Source organism: Amblyraja radiata, chromosome 10 (genome assembly GCF_010909765.2).
Source record: "Amblyraja radiata isolate CabotCenter1 chromosome 10, sAmbRad1.1.pri, whole genome shotgun sequence".
Taxonomy (NCBI): domain Eukaryota; kingdom Metazoa; phylum Chordata; class Chondrichthyes; order Rajiformes; family Rajidae; genus Amblyraja; species Amblyraja radiata.
The window spans coordinates 39907523-39934696 of NC_045965.1; the positions used below are offsets into that span (position 1 = coordinate 39907523).

At 41.6% G+C, this 27174-nt stretch overlaps 1 protein-coding gene across 11 annotated transcripts in view; it reads right to left on the reverse strand.

Moving 5' to 3' along the window:
* The window catches only part of orc1 (origin recognition complex subunit 1), a 37747-nt gene continuing 10573 nt past the window's right edge, over positions 1 to 27174 (reverse strand). Inside the window, exons 4-19 of one of the 11 annotated variants that reach the window (XM_033028607.1) lie at positions 24112 to 24457; positions 23445 to 23901; positions 21559 to 21642; positions 20611 to 20788; positions 19909 to 20024; positions 13312 to 13395; positions 12016 to 12235; positions 8581 to 8696; positions 6705 to 6806; positions 5269 to 5440; positions 4045 to 4152; positions 2943 to 3092; positions 2590 to 2709; positions 2211 to 2380; positions 1372 to 1459; positions 1 to 791 (exon numbers count right to left, since the gene is read on the reverse strand). In XM_033028607.1, the coding sequence (XP_032884498.1) occupies positions 597 to 791; positions 1372 to 1459; positions 2211 to 2380; positions 2590 to 2709; positions 2943 to 3092; positions 4045 to 4152; positions 5269 to 5440; positions 6705 to 6806; positions 8581 to 8696; positions 12016 to 12235; positions 13312 to 13395; positions 19909 to 20024; positions 20611 to 20788; positions 21559 to 21642; positions 23445 to 23901; positions 24112 to 24457 (2706 nt within the window). In that variant the 3' untranslated portion in view covers positions 1 to 596. Of the gene's footprint in view, positions 792 to 1371; positions 1460 to 2210; positions 2381 to 2589; positions 2710 to 2942; positions 3093 to 4044; positions 4153 to 5268; positions 5441 to 6704; positions 6807 to 8580; positions 8697 to 12015; positions 12236 to 13311; positions 13396 to 19908; positions 20025 to 20580; positions 20789 to 21558; positions 21643 to 23444; positions 23902 to 24111; positions 24458 to 27174 lie in introns of all 11 variants that reach the window. The other 10 variants (XM_033028608.1, XM_033028606.1, XM_033028609.1 and 7 more) reach the window with 10 other exon arrangements.

The window sequence follows — 27174 nt, forward strand, 5'->3', positions numbered from 1 at the left end:
AAAGATTTTCACATTAAGTTATTATTTGTTGGCTTTGGACAGCACAATTGATAAAAACCCTCCCTGCTTCTAGAACCACTCACTAACTTGCAAGCCTGTTTATGGGCACGATTGCCATCATCCAGGTAAGATTAAACTACTAAACTTTACAGTCAACAAATGAACTCCAAAGGCAATAATGTGGTAGAGGAATATTGAAAGAAAATGTTCATTTTTATTAATTACTCACTCTTGGCATAGCCAAAATAAAATTTAAATAACCAAATCAGACCGTGCTGTTTTCACACTGCATTAGCAACTAGCTCAGGACAAGCCACATGTCTGTTTGGTTAAAGAATAGGGTACATTGTGGGAAGTAAATATAGTGAAACAAAATGTATTCTTATCTGAAAGAAAATTTTTAATATTTGCAGCCTTATACTTAATGAATAATTACAATAAGCAAATTTGAAGTTTATTTATTATAGTAAACATCTTAAAATAAATTAGCTAAAACAGTTTCCGAAAACCTAAATTTGTTAAAATGTTGATATTGGTTAAGAATTATTATTAAAATAGCAACATACATTTCATCACACTGAATATTTACATTATAATTAGTCCTCTTTTAAAGCATACATTACATCATCCTGGCTAACATTCAATCGAACTCGCAAATGAAGATCATTTTTACTAGACTCAACTAGTAGGAGTCGACAAGCCCCAAGTCTTGTACAAACCAACATAGTTTCAGAGATTGTTGGAGGCTGCAGTCCTTCTAACCTACATAGTCCAATATGCTGTTGGTAGATCTGCAAGAAATGGTAAGGGGAACAAGGTTATAAAATATTTTGTACTTTCAACACTGTCGATTTGCTCTACCTTGTACAAACCAGGATGGTTTGTTGGGAGGTTAGAAAGATAAAACACAAATTTTCCAACCGAGTTATCTAGGCTTTAAATTTCAATTTCAGTCCATCAATATTCTTCATCAGAGTATTATACAACCAAGTGGGACCCGTTGGTCTCTACCCGCAGGCGCAGCTAGAGGGAGAGGGGGGGGGGGCACAGAGAGAGAGGGCAGAGAGAGAGAGCAGAGGGCAGGGAGAGAGGGAAAGAGACAGAGGGGGGAGAGGGAGGGGGAGAGGGGGAGGGGGAGGGGGAGGGGGAGGGGGAGGGGGAGGGGGAGGGGGAGGGGGAGGGGGAGGGGGAGGGGGAGGGGGAGGGGGAGAGGGAGAGGGAGGTGATACCTTTGCATATATGGTCAACTGTATTGTTTTGCTCCTTTCCATTCATGTTTTTTTTTTAAACAAGCTCAAACAAACATTTCTCAGCAAGTATTGTGTAACAATTTTAAACAAAGTGTTTTATAACCTGTTGAACCAGACTAACCTGTTGAAATGTTGCTTCTTCTAAACCGAGCCTTCGGAATTCGGCAAGCACCGCTTTTATAAAAATTTGTTCCTGGACGGATGCATGCCTGTGATGCAAATAGCAGCATATTAAATAAAATAAATTGCACATTTTTATTTGGATCTAACTCAAATCAATATCTAATCTTTCAACTAAATAAGAGTGTTATAGATTATTACTGTAACTTGGAACACATTTATAACAATTATCATAGCTGCAGAAATGCAGGAACTCCACATACTTCCATTGTGCCAATTTTTATAAAACAGCCTAACCATCAGGTTTGAAATGGCATTTTGTCTTTGTTCTGGGATAGAAAATTATTGTATGCAGTTTATCCATAATTCCTTTACATTTTCAGACGAAGTATAAAGGACAGTGGTTGAGCTCGAGACTAACAAGAACATAATTTATTCAGTGCCTTTAGCATCTTTAGGAGTTTCATAGGCGGATTTTGATACCTACTCGGATATGGAATAATTAGATCGTGCCCAAAATTTGGTGAAAAGGGTAGTGTTTAAATATCTTAGACAGAGGAGAATCCTACATTTACATTCAGATCAGTAGCTCTGAAAACATGTTGCAAACATGTTCTTTTGAAGTACAATCTTTTTCACAATGTAGGGATTGAACAATAGGTTCAGGCAACCCCCTGCCAAAGTCCTTTCCTGCACAGGCACTAATAATGCAATCTGATGACTTAATTTACGCAGAACAGGTTAGGAAAGGGCCTCATGATAAAACTACAAATTAAAATACAAAAGATTTCAACTTAACTACAGAGAGCAAAGATAAAAATAAGAAATTTAATGATTGACCTTATAGCATTTATGTATGGAGAAGAAAACATTTCATCAAGAGCTTGTAATATATGAGGCATTCCTACAAGGCTGGATGCACGTTTCTGATTCTCTGAATATTCACATATTTCAGCAGCTCTTCTGCAAATGTCTAGAGCACGTCTTGCATCACCAGACAGAGCTGCTACCTGTAAAACAAAGAGAGTTACGAATTTCCCCATTGTAATATTCAAATCAAATAAAGTGCCTTTTTTCTTCCAACAATTTTTGTTGATTTTTATTACTCTGTCACCGTATCCCCACTATCTCCATTGATGACTCGGAAAGTTTTAAAAAAATTGTTCGACTTTGCATATATTCATTACCTTCCAGTTTTATTTAACCAGATGTCACTCACCTTTCTACCCACTAGCTGAATTGCATCATTCTCAAAAGCCCTCAATCGGTTGAGTCTGGAAGAAATGATTTGCTGCAACTGTTTGTAGCTGTATGGTTGAAAGGACATTCTGGTCAATCCCTATATTTGAAATAAAATTTAATCAGTTACATCCATCAAACTGATTTTCACATGAAAAGTACATAATAAAATGGTGTAATCCTAACCATTAATGAAGTTTAATTTATATCTGAAAAAGGAAGCAAACCAAGGAAGAGGCTATTTATATGCAAATTATGATTGAATTCACAATTGCTTAAATATTTTGCATTGAAGCATTTATTACTTTTCTTTCTATAATTATATTTACTCACCAGCCTGCTTGCTACTCGGTTCATCATAATCCTCTCTGGCAGATCCATTGTATTAGCTACTGCCAAAACCACTAATTTTGCCTGCCTCCGTGTGGGCCAGTCAAACAGATTGTACATAATGTTCTGTTTCCGAGTCCACAAAAGATCAAGCTAAGAGGAACACAAAATGAACAGTTGGCTTGTGGTATTGGTGACAAGCGAGGTCACATTCAGCAAGGAATTGGTTTCCCCTTGACCACAACTTCCAGTGCACCAGTTTCCAAGTACAAAGATAATAACATATAACAATTACAGCACGGAAACAGGCCATCTCGACCCTTCTAGTCCGTGCCGAACACATAATCTCCCCATGTCCCATATACCTGCGCTCAGACCATAACCCTCCATTCCTTTCCCATCCATATAACTATCCAATTTATTTTTAAATGATAAAAACGAACCTGCCTCCACCACCTTCACTGGAAGCTCATTCCACACAGCTACCACTCTCTGAGTAAAGAAGTTCCCCCTCATGTTACCCCTAAACTTCAGTCCCTTAATTCTCAAGTCATGTCCCCTTGTTTGAATCTTCCCTACTCTCAGTGGGAAAAGCTTTTCCACGTCAACTCTGTCTATCCCTCTCATCATTTTAAAAACCTCTATCAAGTCCCCCCTTAACCTTCTGCGCTCCAAAGAATAAAGCCCTAACTTGTTCAACCTTTCTCTGTAACTTAGTTGCTGAAACCCAGGCAAAATTCTAGTAAATCTCCTCTGTACTCTCTCTATTTTGTTGACATCCTTCCTATAATTAGGCGACCAAATAATCCTCCATAATTCCCACCATCTTCAATAAGATACCACCAAGGAACACAACAATCCTTCCTGTTCCTTTTCAGCAATCCGAAGGAACCATTTCTGTTAGTCTAAAGGGGCCCAAACCGACAAGCCACCTTTCCATGTTCTCCAGGGATGCTGACCTGCTGAGTTAGCCTAGCACTGTGTGTCTTTAAAAAATATATATAAACCAGCATCAGCAGTTCCTTGTTTCTACATTCTTGTCAGTTCTCCCAGTTCACTCGACATTCGAAAGACATTTTTGAATGCCAATGCAGAAGATCCTCACCTCGTCAACCAGTAACACTGTGGACTCCCTTTTTGGCGATGGTGTACCAAATCGCTTCTCCAGTAGTGCAGCAGCATGGTCTGCAGTGGCTTTCTGCCCTGTCAATAACTAACAAAAGGAGGATAAAACTGCAATATCTGCTTACAAAGATAGAAAGCATTCCATTTATCAATTCTTTAAATAGAATTACAGGTAGATAGAAAGAACAGTTCTCTTCAGATGGTCTTGGTTGAAGAAAAATGTTGGCATAAACAGCAAAATAACTTTTTTGTAATGTGGAAACTTTCATACACTTACAGTACATCTTTGGATCAATACTTCAATAGCACTGCAAAATACTCCTTCAGTAATGCTTGCGAGTTTCTTTTGATAGGGTTAAAACACAACCTGCTAGTTTGGACTTCCAACTGGGTCAATTTGCCACTAATTTACCGAATAAGACGTATTTATGTCTTAAACAGTCTGATATTTCTTTTTAAATAGTCTTATGATGGGAGTGAACAGTGTAAAACTTGAGCAATGCATGTTCAGCCTCTCATGGAAACTGAAATAACCTGATCATTGCAGCCAATTCAGATGGTTGGGGTTTTAAATTCCTCTCCTGATGTTCAGTATCCTTGCCTTTTGCATAATACTGAGGGATGTTTGGTTGTCAAAGATGCCGCCTGACAGATGAGATGGTAAGAAGCTACCTGTCTATGCAGAAAATTCACAGGCAATTCCTGTGTGCGGGAGGGTGGAGTGTCATTTGGGAGGTGGCGGTAAGTTGATAAATTATATTGGGAAAAACTAGGTACTATATTCTTTCCAAAATACCCCTTCATCAAAAGAGATCAGAGTTTTTTCATCTATTGAACACCTTTCCAGATTGATGCACTGTATTTGAATTTTCCAAAGGCCATCAGATATTATTAAAAATAATTACTGCGTAGGTGTGGAATCAGGATAGATTAATAGACAAAAAATAGAATAGGAAAAATGTGTTATTTTCATTCAGAAAAGTGTCACTAAAATAAAAGATCCTCTGTAATCTCTTAGAATGCAGAGGAAGCACAAGGAAAAAGTTGACCTATTCTGGCACAATTAATATTGCCTGCAAAATAATGGACCATTCATAAAATTGAGAAACATTACATACAATTAGTGATTCTCTCTTCAGACTCAATGCATTTGTTATTGCTTAACAATATGGATTACACATTGGTCTGAAAATTAAATGTTTACCTTCAATATTTGTACGTAGCATTGGTGAGGGTCTGTAAGCTTCATTCCATTAATTTCTATATACTGGAAGGACGGGAGGTTTTCCTCATTTGCTGCATGCTGAAGACACCTCATCACCTCATGTACTGTTGCAGTTTTTCCTGTTCCTGGCACTCCAGAAATATACATACATCTGCGAAGGTTAAAATTTGTTAACACATTTTTCCGATCCATAAAACGGAACCACCAAACTGGATATAAACAAATTGAAATTCTGAGTTGTTGTGCAACATATGAAGATGTGTAAGACTTCATATTAGCTATCCTCCAGTATCTCAACTATGGCAAACAAAGATGCAAACATTCTCTTCAGAACCCAGCAATTTGCTTCTGTGCTTCATTAGCATCCTAGGATAGATCCCATCAGCCCCATGGATTTATTGACCCCAATGTGGTCCAATATTTCCTCCTTCCTGATACAGATGTGCTCCATAACATCAGCATACCCATCCCTTAATTCACCTCATCCTTCACCCTGGCAAATACCAAAGAGAAGTATTAATTTAGGATTTTGCTCGTATCCCCTGGCTTCATACATGCATTACCTCTCTGTTCCCCTAGGGAACTTATTTCTTCCTTAGTTACTCATTTGCTTCTAATATCCTCATGAATAGTTTTAGGATTCTTCTTAATCCTACTTGCCAAAGTTGCTGTTGTCCTAACCTATTCTTAGGAAACATCAAGTGACTCATTTGATAATATTTCCTATATCTGACATGCTTCCTTCTTTTTTCTTGATCAAACTTTCAATATCCTTCATTAACCAGGGTTCCCTAAACTTACTATTTTGCCTCTTACCCTTACATGGGCACGCTGACTCTAAACTCTTTTCTATTCAGTATGGTGCAGTAGTTAAGATACTGGATTAGTAATTCAGAACAATACATTGGAAGGATCAAACACAATCGCTACTCATTCCCCACACGGTAATAATTGTAAATATTGGGGGATTTAGCCAAAATTTGGAGAAGTTCCACAAACCAGAATAGCACCAAGCTAACACAGTCAATCAAAATGATTCATGTCTGTTTTGTCAACATGCCCAATTATATCTTGTTTGATCAGCAGGATAGATGACCAGAGAACATCGTAAGCAATGGACATTCTGGAGAATGTGGTCCCCAATGCCAGCTGAAGTCTCATGGTGCCAGGCCAAATATGGGCAAAGAAACTTCCTGCCAATTACCACCAAGGACCCACTCTCATCTGATTAATTGGTCCTACTCCGTTTGGATGAAGGACACAAAATATTTCTGCATCTAGGATTAAAATATCCACAACAACAGGCAAAAACCCGAAGCCTATAACTGCCAGATTGGTACAGGGGCAGGCAATGAGAGAACCAAAATAAGTGAACGGTAGGAAACCTAGTCTCGATAAGAGTAAATGTTCCATACCCTCCAGTACCATCAATAAGTTTGCTCTCCACAAAATTGTAAATGTCTTGAAACTCTTGCTCTCTGCAGGGTAGAGACTCTGGGACGGCAGACACGTGCAACCTTAAAATAAAGCAATCAAATGAGAAAAAAAACCCAATAAGAGCATAACAAATGGTCTTCAATGCAACAGACGACAATGCAAGAATTGGGAATTGACCAGCTTTCTCTTCTGACACCCATACCTGGAATATTTTAACACTTAATTACTCATCACAACAGCTCTGCCCAATATTTTAAAGGCGTCTTCATTTTAGCATCTGGGATTGAATGATTATGGATTATAAAGGCAACTAAAGGGTAGAAAATGTATTGAAATATTTTGTTAGCCACATCACAGTAAATATGCAACATGTTGGGTAAGGCCACAGGGGGAGTGTTATAGAGCAGAGGGATTTCGAAGTACGTGCATAGTTCCCCAACTTTGGCATGTTGACTCTCTTCCCTTTCCTGAGCTCTCTGACTCAATCACAGGAGTCAGACTATTGAGTGACATCTACTACAATCTCACTAATCCCCACGGATACCTTGACGACACCTCCTCCAACACTGTCTCTTGCAAGGACGCCACCCCTCACTGAATTTCTTTGCCTCTACAGCATCTGCTCCCAAGATGAAGCTTTGCACTCAAGGACATATGAGGTTTTTTTTCCCCAGTAAACATGGTTTCCCCACTGCTATTGTGGATGGGGTCCACACCAGTAGTGTCTGGGTGCCTTGCAGTTCTGTTCTCACTCCAACTCCCTTGTTCCGACCCCGCAGACGGAACAAGGATTGGTTCGCTCATCCCTCCCCACCCAACCCGCCTTCTTCCCAGGAACATTCTTTGTAACTACAGGATATGTAGCAGCAGATCCTACACCTCGTCTCACGAACATGTGGGATCTCAGGAGCCCTTCCAGGTGAGAAAGAAGCTCACCTGTATCTCTTCAAACTTCATCTATTCCATTTGGTGTTCCCAATGTGGCGTCCTTTACAATTGGTGAAACCAAGCGTAAAGTGGGCAGCCATTTCACTGAACACTTCCATTCAGTCTGCTAAGGCCTGCTGGATCATTTTAGTGGTCGCTAATCATTTTAACCCCTTTCCCATGCAAGACATTTCTGTCCTTGCCCCCTCCATTAGCAACACAACCTTACATGCAAACTGGAAGAATACTACCTCATTTTCTGCTTGGCTAGGCCTGTAACCGAATTATAAAATCATTTAATTCTATTTCAAGTAAGACCCTCTAAAATCACTTTCCCCTGCCTTTACCCCAATGCACATATTTCTCCCACCATCTCCACCCTTGTTCACCTGCTCCTTTCCCCCTCCACTGTATGATCATCATCCTTCCCCGAGTCCCATATTTCCTTTATCCTCCCCCCCCTTTTTAATTATCCTCCCCTCCAACCTTATCCTTTCCTCTGGCTTTACATTTCATTCCTCCACTTCTTTCCATGTACCACCTTTAGTCCCAATTTCAGCTCCACCCACTGTCTCTTTTGCCACCCATCTGCCAACCAATCCACCCCTCCCCACCTGTATCCACTGATAACTTACTAAGCCTTGACCCACCCCCCACTTCTATTTTCCAGTTTTCTCTCCCCGAATCCAGACTGAAAAAGGGTACCGAACCATAACGTTGCCTGTCCATTCCCTTCACAGATGCTGCCTGACCCACTGTGTTCCACCAGCACGTTATTTTCGGCACAAGATTCCATCATCTGCAGTTTCACATATCTAAGTTTTTTTTTAATTTATTTTTTTAAGAGTTCCAATCTTGGACCATCTTGTATTTTTTCCTAAGCCTTATTCCTCTAAAGACATCAACAAAAATACTTGTACTCCTTACCGTGCCCTGGCTTCCTCTAACACACTGACTGGATTTTTAGCCAGCTGGCTTCTCCTTGGAATATAAGGACTTGGATGGGAGGGTGTCCGTGGAGTTCCAGGTTTTCTTGTTCCAGGCTAACAATTGTTTTAGAAGGGAAATAAAAATAATCCAAAATGAACAAATCTTCAGATGCAATTGTGGACAGCTTTACTACTCACTTGAATATGTGACCATTCGTGCAATTAAAACACCAATAATATATTAACTGCAATAATTTGCGATAAAGATGAAAATTATTTTTCATCTTGAGGAGCATTGCTTTGTTAAACAAAGTATCTAGTGCCAGTTAAGGTGGATTTCACCAAAGCTTTAAAAAAAAAAAAAAAAGACATTCTAAAAATATTAATTGTGAATGTGGTTAATAGATGATATAATTTAACTGCTTTGCACATCCCAGTGTAGTTATACAAAATCAAAGTCATATGAATAGCCACATCGATTAAAAATGTGCTTTATTAAAGCAAGACTGCTTTATCAAAGGGAGCTGAGGGAATGCTCTGTGTTCTGTTTCACAGAGACATGGCTCACCCCCAGCTCCCCAGACTCAGCGGTCCAGCCTGAAGGGTTCTCCATCCACTGCATGGACCGTACCCTGGCATCTGGGAAAGGGAGAGGAGGGGGCGTCTGCCTCATGGTCAACTCTGCGTGGTGTTCCGACGTGGCAGTCCTGTCCAACTCCTGCTCTCCACACCTCGAACATCTGGCGGTGAAGTGCCGTCCCTTCTACCTCCCGAGAGAATTCACCTCCGTTATCCTGACCGCGGTCTACATCCCACCCCAGGCAGACGTCCGTCTGGCACTGGAGGAGCTGCATGCCGTGGTCAACAAACACCAGACGTCTTACCCCGAGGCATTTACCACCATTGCTGGGGACTTCAATAAGGCGAACCTCAAGAAATCACTCCCCAACTTCCACCAACATGTCTCCTGCTGCACCAGAGGACCTAACACCCTCGACCACTGCTACACCACCATCAAGAATGCCTATCGTTCTATCCCTCGCCCTCACTTCGGTAAGTCCGACCATACCGCGGTGCTGCTTCTTCCTGCCTACAAGCAGCAATTAAAGAGCGCACCCCCAGAAGTGAGGACAGCACAGAGCTGGTCGGGGGGGGGCAGAAGAACAACTCCAGGACTGTTTGGAGTCTGTAGACTGGGAAATGTTCAAGGACTCGGCAACGGACTTGAACGAATATGCCACAGTCGTTACAGACTTCATAAAGAAATGTGTGGAGGACTGCATCCCTACAAAAACCTTCCGAGTGTTTCCCAATCAGAAACCTTGGATGAACTATGAGATCCGTACTCTCCTGAAGTCCAGACACAGGGCATTCACATCCAACGATACAGTGGCCTACATGAAGACCAGATACGACCTTGGTAAGGCCATCAAAAAGGCCAAAAGGGACTTCTGCTCCAAACTGGAGGACGAGACAGATGTTCGGCAGCTGTGGCAGGATCTGAATGCAATCACCTCCTACAAGGCAAAACCAGGAGGCAGCTCGAATGCCGGTGTAACATCACTCCCTGACGAGCTCAATGCGTTTTACGCACGCTTTGACAGGGAGAATACTGATGTGCCTTCCCGATCCCCCATTCGCTGTGATGGCATTTCAGTCTCAGTCACAGAGGCCGATGTCAGGAAATCCTTCAGAGGGGTGAACCCCCGAAAAGCACCTGGACCTGATGGTATACCCGGCCGTGTTCTAAAAACCTGTGCGGACCAACTGGCGGGAGTTTTTACGGACATTTTCAACCTCTCACTTCTGAGGTCTGAGGTCCCCACCTGCTTTAAAAGGGCATCAATTATACCGGTGCCCAAGAAGAGTAAGGTGACGTGCCTCAATGACTATCGACCAGTGGCACTAACGCTGGTGGTGATGAAGTGCTTTGAGAGGTTGATCATGGAGCAAATCAACTCCTACATCGACAAAAACCTGGACCCACTGCAGTTCGCATACCGCCACAACAGATCAACGGTGGATGCGATCTCGCTGGCCCTCCACTCCGCACTGGACCACTTGGACAACAAAAACTCATATGTCAGGCTGTTATTCATTGATTACAGCTCGGCATTTAACACAATCATCCCCTCCAAACTGGTTACCAAACTCGCAGAACTGGGTCTCTGCGCATCCCTCTGCAACTGGATCCTCGACTTCCTCGTCCACAGACCACAGTCTGTTCGTATTGGTGGAAATGTGTCAGCCTCAATAACAATCAGCACGGGAGCACCTCAAGGCTGCGTGCTCAGCCCCCTGCTGTACTCACTCTATACCCATGACTGCGTAGCGAACCACAGTGCGAACTCCATCATCAAGTTCGCTGATGACACCACTATTGTGGGGCGTATCACTGATGGGGATGAGTCAGAGTACAGAAGAGAGATCGAGCAACTGTCCATATGGTGCCAGCGCAATAACCTGTCCCTGAACACCAGCAAAACCAAGGAACTGATTGTGGACTTTGGAAGGAGTAGGAGGGGGACCCCCAGCCCCATTTATATCAACGGGTCGATGGTTGAAAGGGTCAAGAACTTCAAATTCCTGGGGGTGCACATCTCTGAAGATCTTTCCTGGTCCGAGAACACGAACGCAATTATCAAAAAAGCTCATCAGCGCCTCTACTTCCTGAGAAGATTACGGAGAGTCGGATTGTCAAGGAAGACTCTCTCTAACTTCTACAGGTGCACAGTCGAGAGCATACTGACCGGTTGCATCGTGGCTTGGTTCGGAAATTTGAGCGCCCTGGAGAGGAAAAGATTACAAAAAGTAGTAAACACTGCCCAGTCCATCATCGGCTCTGACCTTCCTTCCATCGAGGGGATTTATCGCAGTCGCTGCCTCAAAAAGGCTGGCAGTATCATCAAAGACCCACACCATCCTGGCCACACACTGATCTCCCTGCTACCTTCAGGTAGAAGGTACAGGAGCCTGAAGACTGCAACAACCAGGTTCAGGAATAGCTACTTCCCCTCAGCCATCAGGTTATTAAACCTGGCTCGGACAAAACTCTGATTATTAGCAACCACTTTCTGTTATTTGCACTACCAGTTTATTTATTCATGTGTGTATATATTTATATCATGGTATATGGACACATTTATCTGTTTTGTAGTAAATGCCTACTATTTTCTGTGTGCTTAAGCAAAGCAAGAATTTCATTGTCCTATACAGGGACACATGACAATAAACTCACTTGAACTTGAATTACGATAACCCTTTTTGGGAAGCACTGCATGCATTCCTACTTAAACAGTTGGGATGAGGCTGTTTGGGAACTCAGTTGACTATAATTAACTGCAACACACATTACAAAAGGTAACAATTTATTTACTTTAATTTAATTTGAAAATAATTCATTAAATTTATATAGTCAAGATATGCCTGGTACCTGCTCGTTAGGTCTTTCATTGTAACATACCCTTTTTGCCGATGTCTTTTTAGATAACTTTGCTGTGGACTTTGATATTTTCTTTGCACATTTCCTCCTGAATTCTGAATTATCATCATCAACATCATCATCATCTTGCTCCTCGTCCACACTGCTGCTTACACTGCTTTTCTCATGGTCTAAAATGAATTCATCGGATCCTTCATCATCCTGGTCACTTCTATAAACAAATATTAAGATAATTGCCTACAAATAAATTTGCTACACAGAAACACCTTTCTCCATAGATGAAACTTATTTTGCAATATTAAGTGCTCAGAGGTTACAAGTAGAAATACATGAAGTAATAACTACTTCAAAAAGAAAAATAATGACATACACATACTTTAAATTAATCAAGGATTAAATAATGCACATTGTGCTAGAGCTGCAGAGAACAGAGTAATAACTATAATACCAGATGTTGTTAATCTCTTCAGGAAAGCTAAACAAAGAGTGGGTGAAGTTCTTACTAACATATACGTTCTAAACTGGCATCTAAGGTAATCCACAAATATTATGAATATAGAAACATAGAAAATAGGTGCAGGAGTAGGCCATTCGGCCCTTCGAGCCTGCACTGCCATTCGATATGATCATGGCTGATCATCCAACTCAGTATCCCATCCCTACCTTCTCTCCATACCCCCTGATCCCTTTAGCCACAAGGGCCACATCTAACTCCCTCTTAAATATAGCCAATGAACTGGCCTCAACTACCTTCTGTGGCAGAGAATTCCACAGATTCACCATTCTCTGTGTAAAAAATTATTTTCTCATCTCGGTCCTAAAAGATTTCCCTCTTATCCTTAAACTGTGACCCCTAGTTCTGGACTTCCCCAACATCGGGAATAATCTGCAATATCAATGAACAGAACGTACACAGAGTCAGGTAAAAAAGTAGTTAGTTTAAGACCAGTGTGATTTCATACTCCATTAAAGTAGCTCTTCTAATATTATCTTCCCTGTCCATTTTTGCTATACATATTACAACATCACATGCTTTTAATAGATTAGAGCTTCAGAAATAATTTGAGTTTATGATGGAATCATATTATTCCATTCAAACTTTAGATTTACTAGAACAGTGAATGAATGGCTTAAAAATTAACAAGGCAAATATGAGCAATGCCTTATGGTTTTGAAAATGAACTTCACTTCAATGATAAATCAAGATCACTATCAATATTGTAGAGCATATACAGCAATTCATTTTGACATGGAAAGGGAATCTCGATGAAGACCAGGAAATCTTACTCATAGTAATCCTTATTGACAGACTTGCGACGAGACCTTGGAGTATCTTGAATATTGTCCATCTGGCTTTTCATTCTTTTCGATCTGTAATAATAGATGTACAGGTATGTAGGTTAATTGGCTTGGTAAATGTAAAAATTGTCAGTAGTAGGTATAGGATGATGTTAATGTGCGGGGATCGCTGTTCGGCACGGACCCGGTGGGCCGAAAGGGCCTGTTTCCGTGCTGTATTTCTAAACTAAACTAAAATTAATAAAGTAAGACAAGACTATCATAGACTATTTGGGACCAAATAAAAATGGGATTGGTGTGGAATATGTGTAAATGGGTGCTTGATGGTCAAGGTGGATTTAGAGGGCCAAAAAGGCCTACTATCTTGTTGTAGATAAGACAACCTTGTTGTACTATTCTATGACTCTATTGTAAAACGTGTAGTAATTGTCAGGCTCTGGAAGAAAACTTGTGTTCCTGCTCTAGATTTACAAAAGTCATGTTAGGAGAGTTGCACTACTTGCTACTGGTGCTGAAAATTCTTCATTCTGTATGTGTCAATAGGTGTTGGTTTTCTTGTTGATTGGTCAAGCTATTAATACTGGACTGAGCTGAACTCTCAGAAGATAATTTTAAAGGATTGGACACAGATCATAATCAGTGGATAATGCAGCCTCATTATCTATTGAGGTGCACATTATTAAACAGAGAGTTTGGCCAATGAACAATATGATGCTATCATTGCTTCTATTATCAATAGACCTTGATCTGTAATCCTAAACCACTATTTTCTTCTTGCTGGTACACACTTGCATCAGCACAAAAACTCAAAATGTTACACACCATCCTTTGGTGAAAACACTATTTTTAAACTGACAATTTATTATAGACTTTCAAATTATAATAGGAAGCCAGTCACCATCAACTGGTTTGCAACATGCAATCCAGTAAGAAAATTCTAAACAAATGTTAATAGACATTAATCTGTGACCAGAATTTCAAATATAGGATGGCAAGCACTATTCAGCCAAGATCGCTTGCATGGGAATGGCAAAAACTGCTTGTGAAGCAATAGGAGATAAAAAGGTTAGGATCAAAGCAGACATCTACTAATAAAACATATTGTTAGAAATATCCACGCAGCATCAGTGGAAAGAAAAATATTTCAGGTGAAATAACCTTCGAAACTGAAACTTTCATCCGAATGCAGCCTGTAACCCAAAATCATCCGGCCCGCAAGCATATATTTTTTTCTGTGATCATCCGGCCCGCAGACTTCCATCATCTCCGGCACCTCCCCGGCCCGAGGCCGCGGCATCCAGGCGTGGTGACGCAAGGAGGCCTACGCTGGCGGCCGCAATGGTGGAGCCGCAGAGCACGGCCGAGCGCCGAGGAGTATTGTGCGCCGAGCTCTAGCTGCACCGCATCCTGCGCAAAGCCGCCGGCACGGCCGCACACTTTCTGTGTCTGGGCTTCACTGTCCGGATCGGGGTTGTCAATAGGCTGGGACCGAGTGAGTGAGAGTATTTGAGCCACCGTCTTCAGGACAGAGCCAAGGCAATGGTCCGTAGGTACTCCATGTTCGTGAGCGTCCGTAACTAGGTGTCAGTGCTCCGAGTGGTGTCCTCGAAGAGGCGGGATCTATGTGAACACGTGATTTGATGCCTGCCATCCGGGTCGGGATCCATGTGTACACGTGACAGATGTGGCCCGCCATCCGCTCGCAGACATGCGTCCTGGCCCCTATGCAGAACAAGGTTGTCAACCCCTGCTCTAAAGGAACAAATATGAAACTATGATTTAATTCACTGCACGTCAATGCATATTTTTCAACCCACTCACAAAATAACTCTGCGCCATAAAGATCACTATATAGTGCATCCTAGAACAGGCGATCTGCTGGAGAAACTCGGTAGATTGAACTGCATCTCAGGAGGCTCCAGAGTAGCTTGACCCCCCTATGTTCCTCCAGATTTTAGCAAATGCAGTCTCGTGCCTCCAGATTGCGCAACTCACCCTTTGATATCAATGATTTCTCCATTATTTCCGGGTGGACGAGGTTTGTTGAATCATTCTTGAATTATCCTTTCCTCTGGATTTACATTTGGCTTGGCCTAACATGGTGTTCTTTCCATGTAACACCTTTAGTCTCCTTTTCAGCTCCAGCCATTGTCTCTTTCGTCACCCATCTGCCAACCAATGCACCCCTCCCACCAGCATCCACATATCACTTACCAAGCCTTGACCCACCCCACACCTCTATTTTCCAGTTTTCTCCCCCCTAATCCATAGACTGAAAAAGGGTACCGACCCAAAACGTTGCCTGTCCATTCCCTTCACAGATGCTGCCTGACCTGCTGAGTTCCACCAGCACTTTGTTTTTGGCTCAAGAATCCATCAGCTGCAGTTTCACATCTATCTATCTATTATTATTATCTATATATTTATATATTTATTATACTACAGCTCTTCCCTTTGTTCTTGTGTCTGTGTGGGCCAGGGTTGTGTCAGCTTTCTGTCAATCTCCTTAATTCCAACCTCCTCCAAACGCTAGGCCACAGCCTTTCCATTTTCATACATGCTACTGACATTTTTCCCCGCGGACGCAATAAATATATTTCCATCGCATTTCAACCTATATTTCCCAAGTTAAGTTTCAAAACATTAATGTTTTTGAAGCTGTCATTTTGAAGGAAAATATTCCGACTAACGTCACAATCCATTCGCACGCTCCGGCACTACAGCATTCCAACCCGCTCTCCATCTCTACCCTCTCTCCCCCCCCCCCCCCCCCCCCCCCCCCCCATCTACTCTACATCCCTCGCTAACCCCCTCCCTCTCTACCTCTCTCCCTCTCTACCCCCCTCACCAGCCCCTCTCTACCCCTCCCCCCTCTCTATCTCCCTCTAAACTCCCTCTCTACCCCCTCACCTTCACCCTCTCTACCCCCTCCATCTCTAGCCGCGCATGCGCAGTTGGGGGCTACGCGTGAATGGATAGGGCGGGGGATGGGGGAAAAGGAGTGAATTAAAGCGTTATTTGAAATTAAAGAAATCAACGTTCAAATCCTGGATTGTAAGCTGACAAAGAGAAATCTAAGGTGCTGTTCCTCCAATTTGCGTTTGGCCTCACACTGACAGTGGAGCAGGCCCGGGACAAAAAGGTCAGTTGTGGAATGGGAAGGGGAGTTAATTCATTGACCTACTCCATTATAATACATTTGACATCAACACTACATTTGTAAAGGTCCCAGAACCTGACTGCTGTTAGATAAAGCTCCCAGGTTTAATATGTTTAGATGAACAGTCTGCCGACTTCAATTTGGATTTGTGTCATGATTAAAAAACAAACAATGGAAACTCAGTTTGAAGAGAACCATAGACCAGATTCCAGAATGTGAATGGAAGCAAGCAGATGGGGAACTGATCTTTATACTACAAACCTTGCAGCACCATCCACCTTTGACGCTGAGGAGTTCAAGTGCCCCATGGTCACTTTGTGCCAAAGCCTCTCATTTACTACAACATTGGATATTTTCCAAAATGGAAATGTCAGATTTACTCCACAGGTCAATGTTCCTGATCAGTAAACTATGTGCTTGACATTGCAGGGAACCAGAGAGAGGTGTTCAAATCCCTCTAAGGCATCTGTGGGGTTTAAATCTAACTAACTAAATACATCTGAAGAAGGGTCTTGATCCCAAATGTCACTTAACCAAATGTTGATGTCACCTTCCAGAGATGCTGTCTAACCCACTGAGTTGCAACACCTTGTGTCTTTTTTGGTAAACCAGTATCTGCAGTTCCATCTGTCTCTCTCTTAATTAAATAGCAATTAATATCAATTATAATATTGATATAATATCGGGAGGGTGGGGGGTTGAAATTGAAATTGTTCTTTATTGTCATTATAACATGTAAACATGTACAACGAAATTAAAAATGCCAACCAGTCAGTGCACCATTCACACATTATCTAAAAGCTAACGATACGTAAAAGAGAAATATCTGAAATAAACTAAAATAAATAACATGAAAAAACCAAGCATAAACACACAACAATACATTCTTCTGTCGATTGCACAATCCCTTTGGTATGTAGCACATCTGCGCTCATTTGGTGGCTATATTAAGTGTAGTTATTGCTGTGGGATAAAAACAGTTTTTGAGTCTGTTTGTCCTTGTCCTCATTGATCTGTACCGTCTGCCTGACGGCAACAGTTCAAACAGGGAGTGTCCGGGGTGGGAAATGTCCTTTATAATATTCTGGGATTTCTTGAGACAGTGGGAACTGTGTAGGTCTTCCAAGGTGAGGAGAGGGCAGCCGACAATCTTCTGGGCGTTGTCAATAGCCCTCTGGAGCGCTTTCCTCTTAGCCGCTGTGCAGCTGGTGTACCACACGCATACACAGTATGTTAGGATGCTCTCTATGGAGCACCGATAAAAGGACAGCAGCAGTCTCTGAGTGATGTTGTTCTTCCTGAGCACCCTCAGGAAGTGCAGTCTCTGCTGGACCCTTTTCAGCAGCGCAGAGGTGTTCACGCTCCACGTAAGGTCCTCCTCAATGTGGATTCCCAGGAAGCGAAAATCTGCCACCCTCTCCACACAGTCCCCTCTGATGATTAATGGTGTAATGTCCGTTTTCTTCTTCCTGTAGTCTATTATGAGCTCCTTAGTCTTTGAGGTGTTGAGGACCAGGTTATTCTCTCCACACCACACTGTCAGCTGTTCCACCTCATCCCTGTAGGCGTACTCATCCCCCCCAGAAATTAGCCCCATCACCGTGGTGTCATCCGCGAATTTGACAATGGTGTTACTGTGGTGGGCGGGGGTGCAGTCATATGTGTAGATGGTGTAAAGCAGGGGGCTCAGCACGCAGCCCTGTGGAGAGCCGGTACTGAGGCTGAGGGCCGTGGATGTGTGATGGCCCACTCTGACTCTCTGGCTGCGACCCGACAGGAAGCTATTTATCCACATGCAGGTGGAGTGTGGAAGTCCCAGGTCCCCCAGTTTGTGGGGAAGGATGGTATTAAAAGCAGAGCTGTAGTCCACAAAGAGCATCCGCACGTAGCTCCCCCGCTGCTCCAGGTGGGACAGTGCAGCATGGAGAGCTGTGGCTACAGCGTCCTCTGTAGATCTATTCGCTCTATACGCAAACTGGTGGGGGTCAAAGCTTCGGGGCAGGAGTGATGTGATGTGACCCCGGACCAGTTTTTCAAAGCACTTCATCACCACTGGTGTGAGTGCGACTGGCCGGTAGTCGTTGAGGCTGGAGATGTGGGTTTTTTTGGGCAAGGGGACTATGGTTGCGGACTTCAGACAGGGTGGAACAGTGGACTGGGCCAGAGACTGGTTGAAAATCCTCGTAAAGACTCCAGCCAGCTGGTCTGCGCAGTCCTTCAGCACGCGTCCAGAGACGCAGTCGGGTCCAGCAGCCTTCCTCGGATTGATGGCCCGCAGTGTGCGCCTCACCTCATGCTCCTCTATTTTGAGGGTTAAGCTGCTGTGGACCATGTGGTGTGATGTGGCTGTCTCTGGTGGTTCCACTTCAAAGCGAGCAAAGAATAGGTTCAGCTCCTCTGCCAACGAGGCGTCACTTTCAACAGCTCCAAGGTTGGTCTTGTAATTGGTGAGATACTGGATCCCCTGCCACACCTGCCTGCTGTTGTTACTGTCCAGGTGGTCCTCTATCCTCCTCCTGTAGTCTGATTTGGCCTCTCTGATGCCTCTCTTCAGGTTAGCTCGGGCCGTGCTGTATAAAGCCGTATCGCCAGACCTAAAAGCGGTGTTCCTCTCTTTTAACAGCCGCTGGACCTCCCAGGTCATCCAGGGCTTCTGGTTGGGGTAGACCCGGATGCGTTTGTCCACTGTGACAGTGTCCATGCAGTTTTTAATGTAACATAGTACACTGTCTGTGAACACCTCCAGGTCCTGGTGTTCAAACACATCCCAGTTGGTCCTGTCGAAGCAGTCCTGCAGCTGCTGAGAGGCACCATCAGGCCGTTGTGATGCTCTTTGTGATGGTAGGAGCAGTTTTCCTGAGGGGGGCATATGCACGAATTAAAAGCAGGGACATATGGTCAGACAGGCCCAGGTGTGGTAGTGGTCTAGCCCTGTAGCCCAGCTTGATGTTGAAGTAGACCTTGTCCAGTGTGTTAGCTCCTCTTGTAGCACATTTAACATGCTGGTAGAATTTGGGGAGCATTGCCTTCAAGTCCGTGTGATTAAAGTCCCCTGCTATGATGCGAACACCGTCAGGATATGTGCTCTGCTGGCTGCTAGTGCTACCATACAAATGTCCGATAGCCGAGTTAGCATTAGCATCCGGTGGTATGTACACAGCAGTTATCATGACGACAGTAAACTCTCTAGGGAGATAAATGGGCCTGCATTTAACAGTCACATACTCCAGGTTGTTAGTGTGTGCGTGATGCCGCAGGCCGCCCCCCCCCCCCCCCCCCCCCCACTGCAACCATGCGTTGAGGGGATGGGACCCAAAGGGTCCCAACTTGGTCTAGTTTTTTTAAGATTTCCAATTTTGGACCACTTTGCATTTTTGCAAGGCCTTGTTCCTCTAAAGATATCAACAAAAATACGTACTCCTTACCTTGCCCTGGCTTCCTCTAAACCACTGACTGGCGTTTTAGCCAGCTGGCTTCTCCTTGGAATACAAGGACTTGGATGGGAGGGTGTCCGTGGAGTTCCAGGTGTTCTTGTTCCAGGCTAACAATTGTTTTGGACGGGAAATAAAAATAATCCAAAATGAGCAAATCTTCAGATGAAATTGTGGACAGCTTTAGTACTCACTTGAATATGTGACCATTCGTGCATTTAAAACACCAATAATATAGTAACTGCAATAATTTGCGATAAAGATGAAAATTATTTTTCATCTTGAGGAGCATAGCTTTGTTAAACAAAGTATCTAGTGCAGGTTAAGGTGGATTTCACCAAAGCTTTCAAAAAAAATAAGACAATCTAAAAATATTAATTGGGAATGGTTAATAAATAATATAATTTAACTGCTCTGCACATCCCAGTGCAGTTATACTAAATCAAAGTCATATGAATAGCCACTTCGATTTAAACTGAATTACAATAACCCTTTTGGGAAACACTGCATGCATTCCTACTTAAACAGTTGGGATGAGGCTGTTTGGGAACTCAGTTGATTTTAATTAACTGCAACACACATTACAAAAGGTAACAATTTATTTACTTTTATTTAATTTGAAAATAATTCAAGATAAAATTAATATAGTCAAGATGTGCCTGGTACCTGCTCGTTAGGTCTTTCATTGTAACATACCCGTTTTGCCGATGTCTTTTCAGATAACTTTGCTGTGGACTTTGATATTGTCTTTGCACATTTCCTCCTGAATTCAGAAGCATCATCATCATCTTGCTCCTTGTCCACACTGCTGCTTTCACTGCCTTTTTCATGGTCTAAAATTAATTCATCAGATCCTTCATCATCCTGGTCACGTCTATAAACAAATATTAAGATAATTGACTACAAATAAATTTGCTACACAGAAACACCTTTCTCCATAGATGAAACTTATTTTGCAATATTGTGCTCAAAGGTTAGAAGTAGAAATACATGAAGAAATAGCTCCTTCAAAAAGAAAAATAATGACATACACATACTTTAAATTAATCAAGGATTAAAGAATGCACATTGTGCTAGCGCTGCAGAGAACAGAGTAATAACTATATACCAGATTTTGTTCATCTCTTCAGGAAAGCTAAACAAAAACAAGTGGGTAAAGTCCTTACTATCATATACGTTATAAATTGTCATCTAAGGTAATCCACAAATATTATGAATTTGCAATAAGGATGAACAGAAAGTACACAGAGACAGGTAAAAAAGTAATTCGTTTAAGACCAGTGTGATTTCATACTCCATTAAAGTAGCTCTTAACTTCTAATGTTATCTTCCTTGTCCATTTTTGCTATACATATTACAACATCACATGCTTTTAATAGAATTATGTTTCTATGTTTCTATTAGAGCTTGAGAAATAATTTGAGTTTCTGATGGAATCCTATTATTCCATTCAAACTTTAGATTTACTAGAACAGTGAATGAATGGCTTAAATACTAATAAGGCAAATATGAGCAATGTCTTATGGTTTTGAAAATGAATTTCACTTCAATGATAAATCAAGATCACTATCAATATTGTAGAGCATATACAGCAATTCATTTTGGCATGGAAAGGGAATCTCGATCAAGATCAGGAAATCTTACGCATAGTAATCCTTATTGTCAGACTTGCGACAAGACCTTGGAGTATCTTGAATATTGTCCATCTGGCTGTTCATTCTTTTCGATCTGTAATAATAGATTTACAGGTATGTAGGTTAATTGGCTTGGTAAATGTAAAAATTGTCCATGGTAAATATAGGATGATGTTAATGTGCGGGGATCGCTGGTCGGCACGGACCCGGTGGGCCGAAAGGGCCTGTTTCCGTGCTGTATTTCTAAACTAAACTAAAACTAATAAAGTAAGACAAGACTATCATATACTATTTGGGACCAAATAAAAATGGGATTAGTGTGGAATATGTGTAGATGGGTGCTTGATGGTCAATATGGATTTAGAGGGGCAAAAAGACCTATTATCTCGTTGTTGATAAGACAACCTTGTTGTACTATTCTATGACTGTACTGTAAAACGTGTAGTAATTGTCAGGCTCTGGAAGAAAACGTGTTCCTGCTCTAGATTTACAAAAGCCATGTTAGGAGAGTTGCACTACTTGCTACTGGAGCTGAAAATTCTTCATTCTGTATGTGTCAATAGGTGTTGTTTTTCTTGTTGATTGGTCAAGCTATTAATACTAGACCAGACTCTCCGAAGATAATTTAAAAGGATTGGACACAGATCATAATCAGTGGATGGTGCAGCCTTATTATCTATTGAGGTGCACATTATTCAAAGCAGAGTGTTTGGCCAATGAACAATATGATGCTATCATTGCTTCTATTATCAATAGACCTTGATCTGTAATCCTAAACCACTATTTTCTTCTTGCTGGTGCACTCTTGCATCTGCACAAAAACTCAAAATGTTACACACCATCCTTTGGTGAAAACACTATTTTTAAACTGACAATTTATTATAGACTTTCAAATTATAATAGGAAGCCAGTCACTATCAACTGGTTTGCAACATGCATTCCAGTAAGAAAATTCTAAACAAATGTCAATAGACATTAATCTGTGACCAGAATTTCAAATATATGATGGCAAGCACTATTCAGCCAAGATCACTTGCACGGGAATGGCAAAAACTGCTTGTTGAAGCAATAGGAATAGGAGATAAAAAAGTTAAGGGCCTGTCCCACTTTCACAAGGTAATTCGCAAATTCTCACGCGTTTTTCCCTTGATTCAAACTCGCAGAATGATCGTAACGAGTCCGTAGGAGTTCGTAGATATATCGTAGCTGCTCATTATGCTAGCCATAGGTACTCGTGGCATTAGGTGAGTCGGGACGTTTTTTCCAGCCCGATAAAACGTCCACGAGTAAAAAAAAAAATGGTTGGGATGAAAGAAATTGCAACTTTTTAGGGCATCGAAATAGTCGTGGGAATTCGTAGACATAGTTCGTGAACATAGTCGTGGAAAGTCGTAGGAGTTCATAATTACCACGATCTTGATTTTTTTTTAGGTCCTTTAAACTCGGCAGAGGTTATGAATTAAGTTGTGAAAGTGGAACAGGCCCTTAAGGATTAAAGCAGAGATCTCCACTAATAAAACATAGTTAGAAATATTTATGCAGCATCAGTGGAAAGAAAAATATTTCAGGTTAAATAACCTTCAATATTGAAACGTTAAGATTGCTTTTCACTCCGCAGCTTATCGCCAATTCGAGTAGTTTCAGCATATTCTCCTCTTAGGGAACAAATATGAAATATGGTTTAATTTGCTGCACGTCAATGCATATTTTCCTACTCACTCACTAAAGAACTATGCCATAAAGATCAATATTTAGTGCATCCTAGAGCAACAAGCAATCTGCTGAGAAACTCGGTAGATTGAACAACATCTCAGGAGGCTCCAGAGTAGCTTGACCCCCTATCTTCCTCCAGATTTTAGCAAATGCAGTCTCGTGCCTCCAGACTGTGCAACCTACCTTTTGATATCAATGATTTCTCCATTATTTCCGGGTGGACTCGAGTCTTGCTGAATCGTTCTTGAATTTTTAACAACGGGAGATAATTGCAAAAAGTCAACTTGATTTTTCATTGCCCTTCCATCGCGTACATGTGGTCTCGAGTCTTGCTGAATAGTTTTTGAAGTTTTAACATTGGGAGATAATTGCAAGGAGGCAACTTGATTTTTCATTGCCCTTCTATTGCGTACATCAGGTGAAATGGAATTATTTATATTCGTCTGACTCTGTAATCCTTTAGAAGGTGAATGATTATCCGAAATGCCATTGAAATCTACTCTGCGTTTTACAGCCCGTGGCCTTTGCTCCACTTGATGACGTTTTCGAGAAGAATCATCTTCTTCATCGCCATCATCCTCATCATCAAGGAGTTCAGACAAAATATCCACTTGCTTCCTTCTTGATAATTTCTTGAAATCTACAATATAAAATACATTTTTAAATTACCTGCAATTTATAAAAGATCTTGTGGAATCAAGGGAACAAAAAAATAGCAAGCTGGTTTGAAAGTCTACGTAAAAAGATTATTTCTTACGAGAAACAGGGGAACTATGTTCCCGAGATAGGTTCTAAATTATGAGGGCTAAGTATTTAACTCGTTCTTACAGCTGAGCAAATTCTTACTTACCATTGTGCAAAGGAATCTTCACAAGCATGGAGTTACTGCTTTGCTCCTTTGTGATTTCAGTACTCTTCTTACTTTGGAAAGTGCATTTGGCAGTCTTCTTGACAGAATCACTTTGAGACTTGCAATTAATATTTGGATAAGAATTCACAGATTTCCGTGGGTGCCACAGTAAAGAATCCAAGCTTTTATGATCATAAAAAGGCTCAGATGAATTGATGGCCTTCCCAGAGAATGCATCTTCAGGTAGCTTGTTAAAACTCTTTCCATCCCAGTTCAATTTAACAAAGAGAGCATCATCACCTGGCTGGGAAGGAGGGAATGGTTCATCTGGAGCAATTTGAATTACCTAAAAAATAGAATTTACAATATTACTTTCATAAGGATCAAGTTTAAAAAATGCTCTATATATATATACACACACACACACACATATATATATATTCATCAGACCATGCAGCATCCTTGGCAAGAGAAATAGAATTACTATTTCACGTCAGCCAAAACCCAAGAATTCCAAAAACAGAGTTAACACATATTTCTTTCCACAGATGTATTGAGTATATCCAAAATGTTCCACCAATCTTAGATCAGCGATAAAGTATCAAAGCACAGAGCTATCACTATTTGAAAAGCCCACGTACACATTTCCAAGGATTAACAATACATGATTGTGTCTTCTTGAATCATCAACGGAATGTTTACTGGGGCTTCTCAATTCACTGCACAAATAAAGCAGACCTCCCCCCTGTGAAGAAGTCTGCATTATAATCAGGCTGCATAGTAAACATCACCTCCCCTGGACATGCAATGCCATTACTATCATGAGAGCTTCCCGAGGGGCATTGATGAGCAGGATATTTGATTCCCATTCACCGCACAAATAAAGCAGACCATGGCCCTGTGAGAAGAAGTCTGCATTATGATTAGGCTAAGGCTGACAAGTCAAGAGTGTTTAATCATCATATGTGCCAACAGTAGAACAATGACATTCTTAATTGCTACAGCTTAACAAGCCTGTAAAAACCCAATAACAGATTATGTATAATAACCAAAAATACAACAAAACTAATAATCATTAATACTATATAACCATATATAATAGTGCAAAAACCAAAATACATGGTGCAACCAAAGTGCATAGATGACTAAAAGAGCTTGGGACTGAACATGCAGCTCTGAGGTGACCCTGTGTTGATGGTTATTGAGGTGGAACTGTTGTTAGGAATTGTGCTGGTTGTGGTGTGTCAACCTCAAATACCATGGATACAAGAGAGTTGAGGCCAGTTATTTTGCAGCAATTCATTCACTCCCAATTCTCTCCCTAACCCCCCCCCATCTCCCAATGCATTTTAGCTACTTCAAACACAAGTCAGGAATGCAATGGAATACTCTCCATTTGCTTGGATGAACACCTTGAAAAAGATAAAAGGAAAAGGCTACCATTTGACCATCACATTTACATCGAGAATATTCACTCTTTACAACCAACATAATGTGGCTGCATTTTTTAGCAGCCAACTTGCAAGGCTCTATCAATATTAGTACCTCCTGAAGCCATGCCATCTGTCACCTAAAGGGACGAGGTTGGCATTTCATCACCTTCACATTATCCTCTGTCAAAAACTGAGTTAGGCATACAGTGCCCTCCATAATGTTTGGGACAAAGACCCATCATTTTTTATTTGCCTCTGTACTCCACAACTTGAGATTTGTAATAGAAAAAAATCACATAAGGTTAAAGTACACATTGTCAGATTTTATTAAAGAGTATTTTTATACATTTTGGTTTCACCATGTAGAGATTACAGCTGCGTGTATACATAGTCCCCCCATTTAAGGGCAAATTATTGTTTGGGACACATGGCTTCACAGGTGTTTGTAATTGCTTGTATGTTTGAATGCCTCCTTAGTGCAGGTATAAGAGAGCTCTCAGCACTAGTCTTTCCACCAGTCTTTCCATCACCTTTGGAAACTTTTATTGCTGTTTATCAACAAGAGGACCAAAGTTGTGCCAATGAAAGTCAAATAAACCATTATGAGACTGAGAAACAAGAATAAAACTCTTAGAGACATCAGCCGAACCTTAGGCTTACCAAAATCAACTGTTTGGAACATCATTAAGAAGAAAGAGAGCATTGGTAAGCTTACTAATTGCAAAGCGATTGGCAGGCCAAGGAAGACCACCACAGCTGATGACAGAAGAATTCTCTCTATAATAAAGAAATATCCGCAAACACTTGTCCGACAGATCAGAAACACTCTTCAGGAATCAGGTGGGGATTTGTCAATGAACACTGTCCGCAGAAGACTTCATGAACAGAAATACAGAGGCTACACTGCAATCTACACTTCAGTCTGAAGAAGGGTCTCGACCCGAAACGTCACCCATTCCTTCGCTCCATAGAAGCTGCCTCACCCGCTGAGTTTCTCCAGCATTTTTGTCTACCTACACTGCAAGATGCAAACCACTGGTTAGCCGCAAAAATAGGATGGCCAAGTTACAGTTTGCCAACAAGTACTTAAAAGAGCAACCACAGTTCTGGAAAAAGGTCTTGTGGACAGTGAGACGAAGATTAACTTATATCAGAGTGAAGGCAAGAGCAAAATATGGAGGAGAGAAGGAAATGCCCAAGATCGAAAGCATACCACCTCATCTGTGAAACAGTGGTGGGGGTGTTATGGCCTGGGCATGTATGACTGCTGAAGGTACTGGCTCACTTACTTTCAATGATGATACAACTGCTGATGGTAGTAGCATAATGAATTCTGAAGTGTATAGGGTGATTTCACTAAAGGTCACTGGAGCGTAGATCCGCACCCACGTGACCGAAAATTTTAACTGGGGGACAAGCGTCACTTCCGGTACATGTTAGTGAATGGGAAAACACGCACTTTCACACCCGTTAAAAACATCGAAAACTGTCAGGTTTTGAGCTGCAATTTACTGAGCCAGTCGGGGTGACCGTGAGGCACAGCTACCTAAATTTACAGTCAAAAAAAAAGATAGAAACTAAGGTAAATACAAGAGGGAGCTGAAGGGGCAAAAAAAGCGGAAGTTGTTAG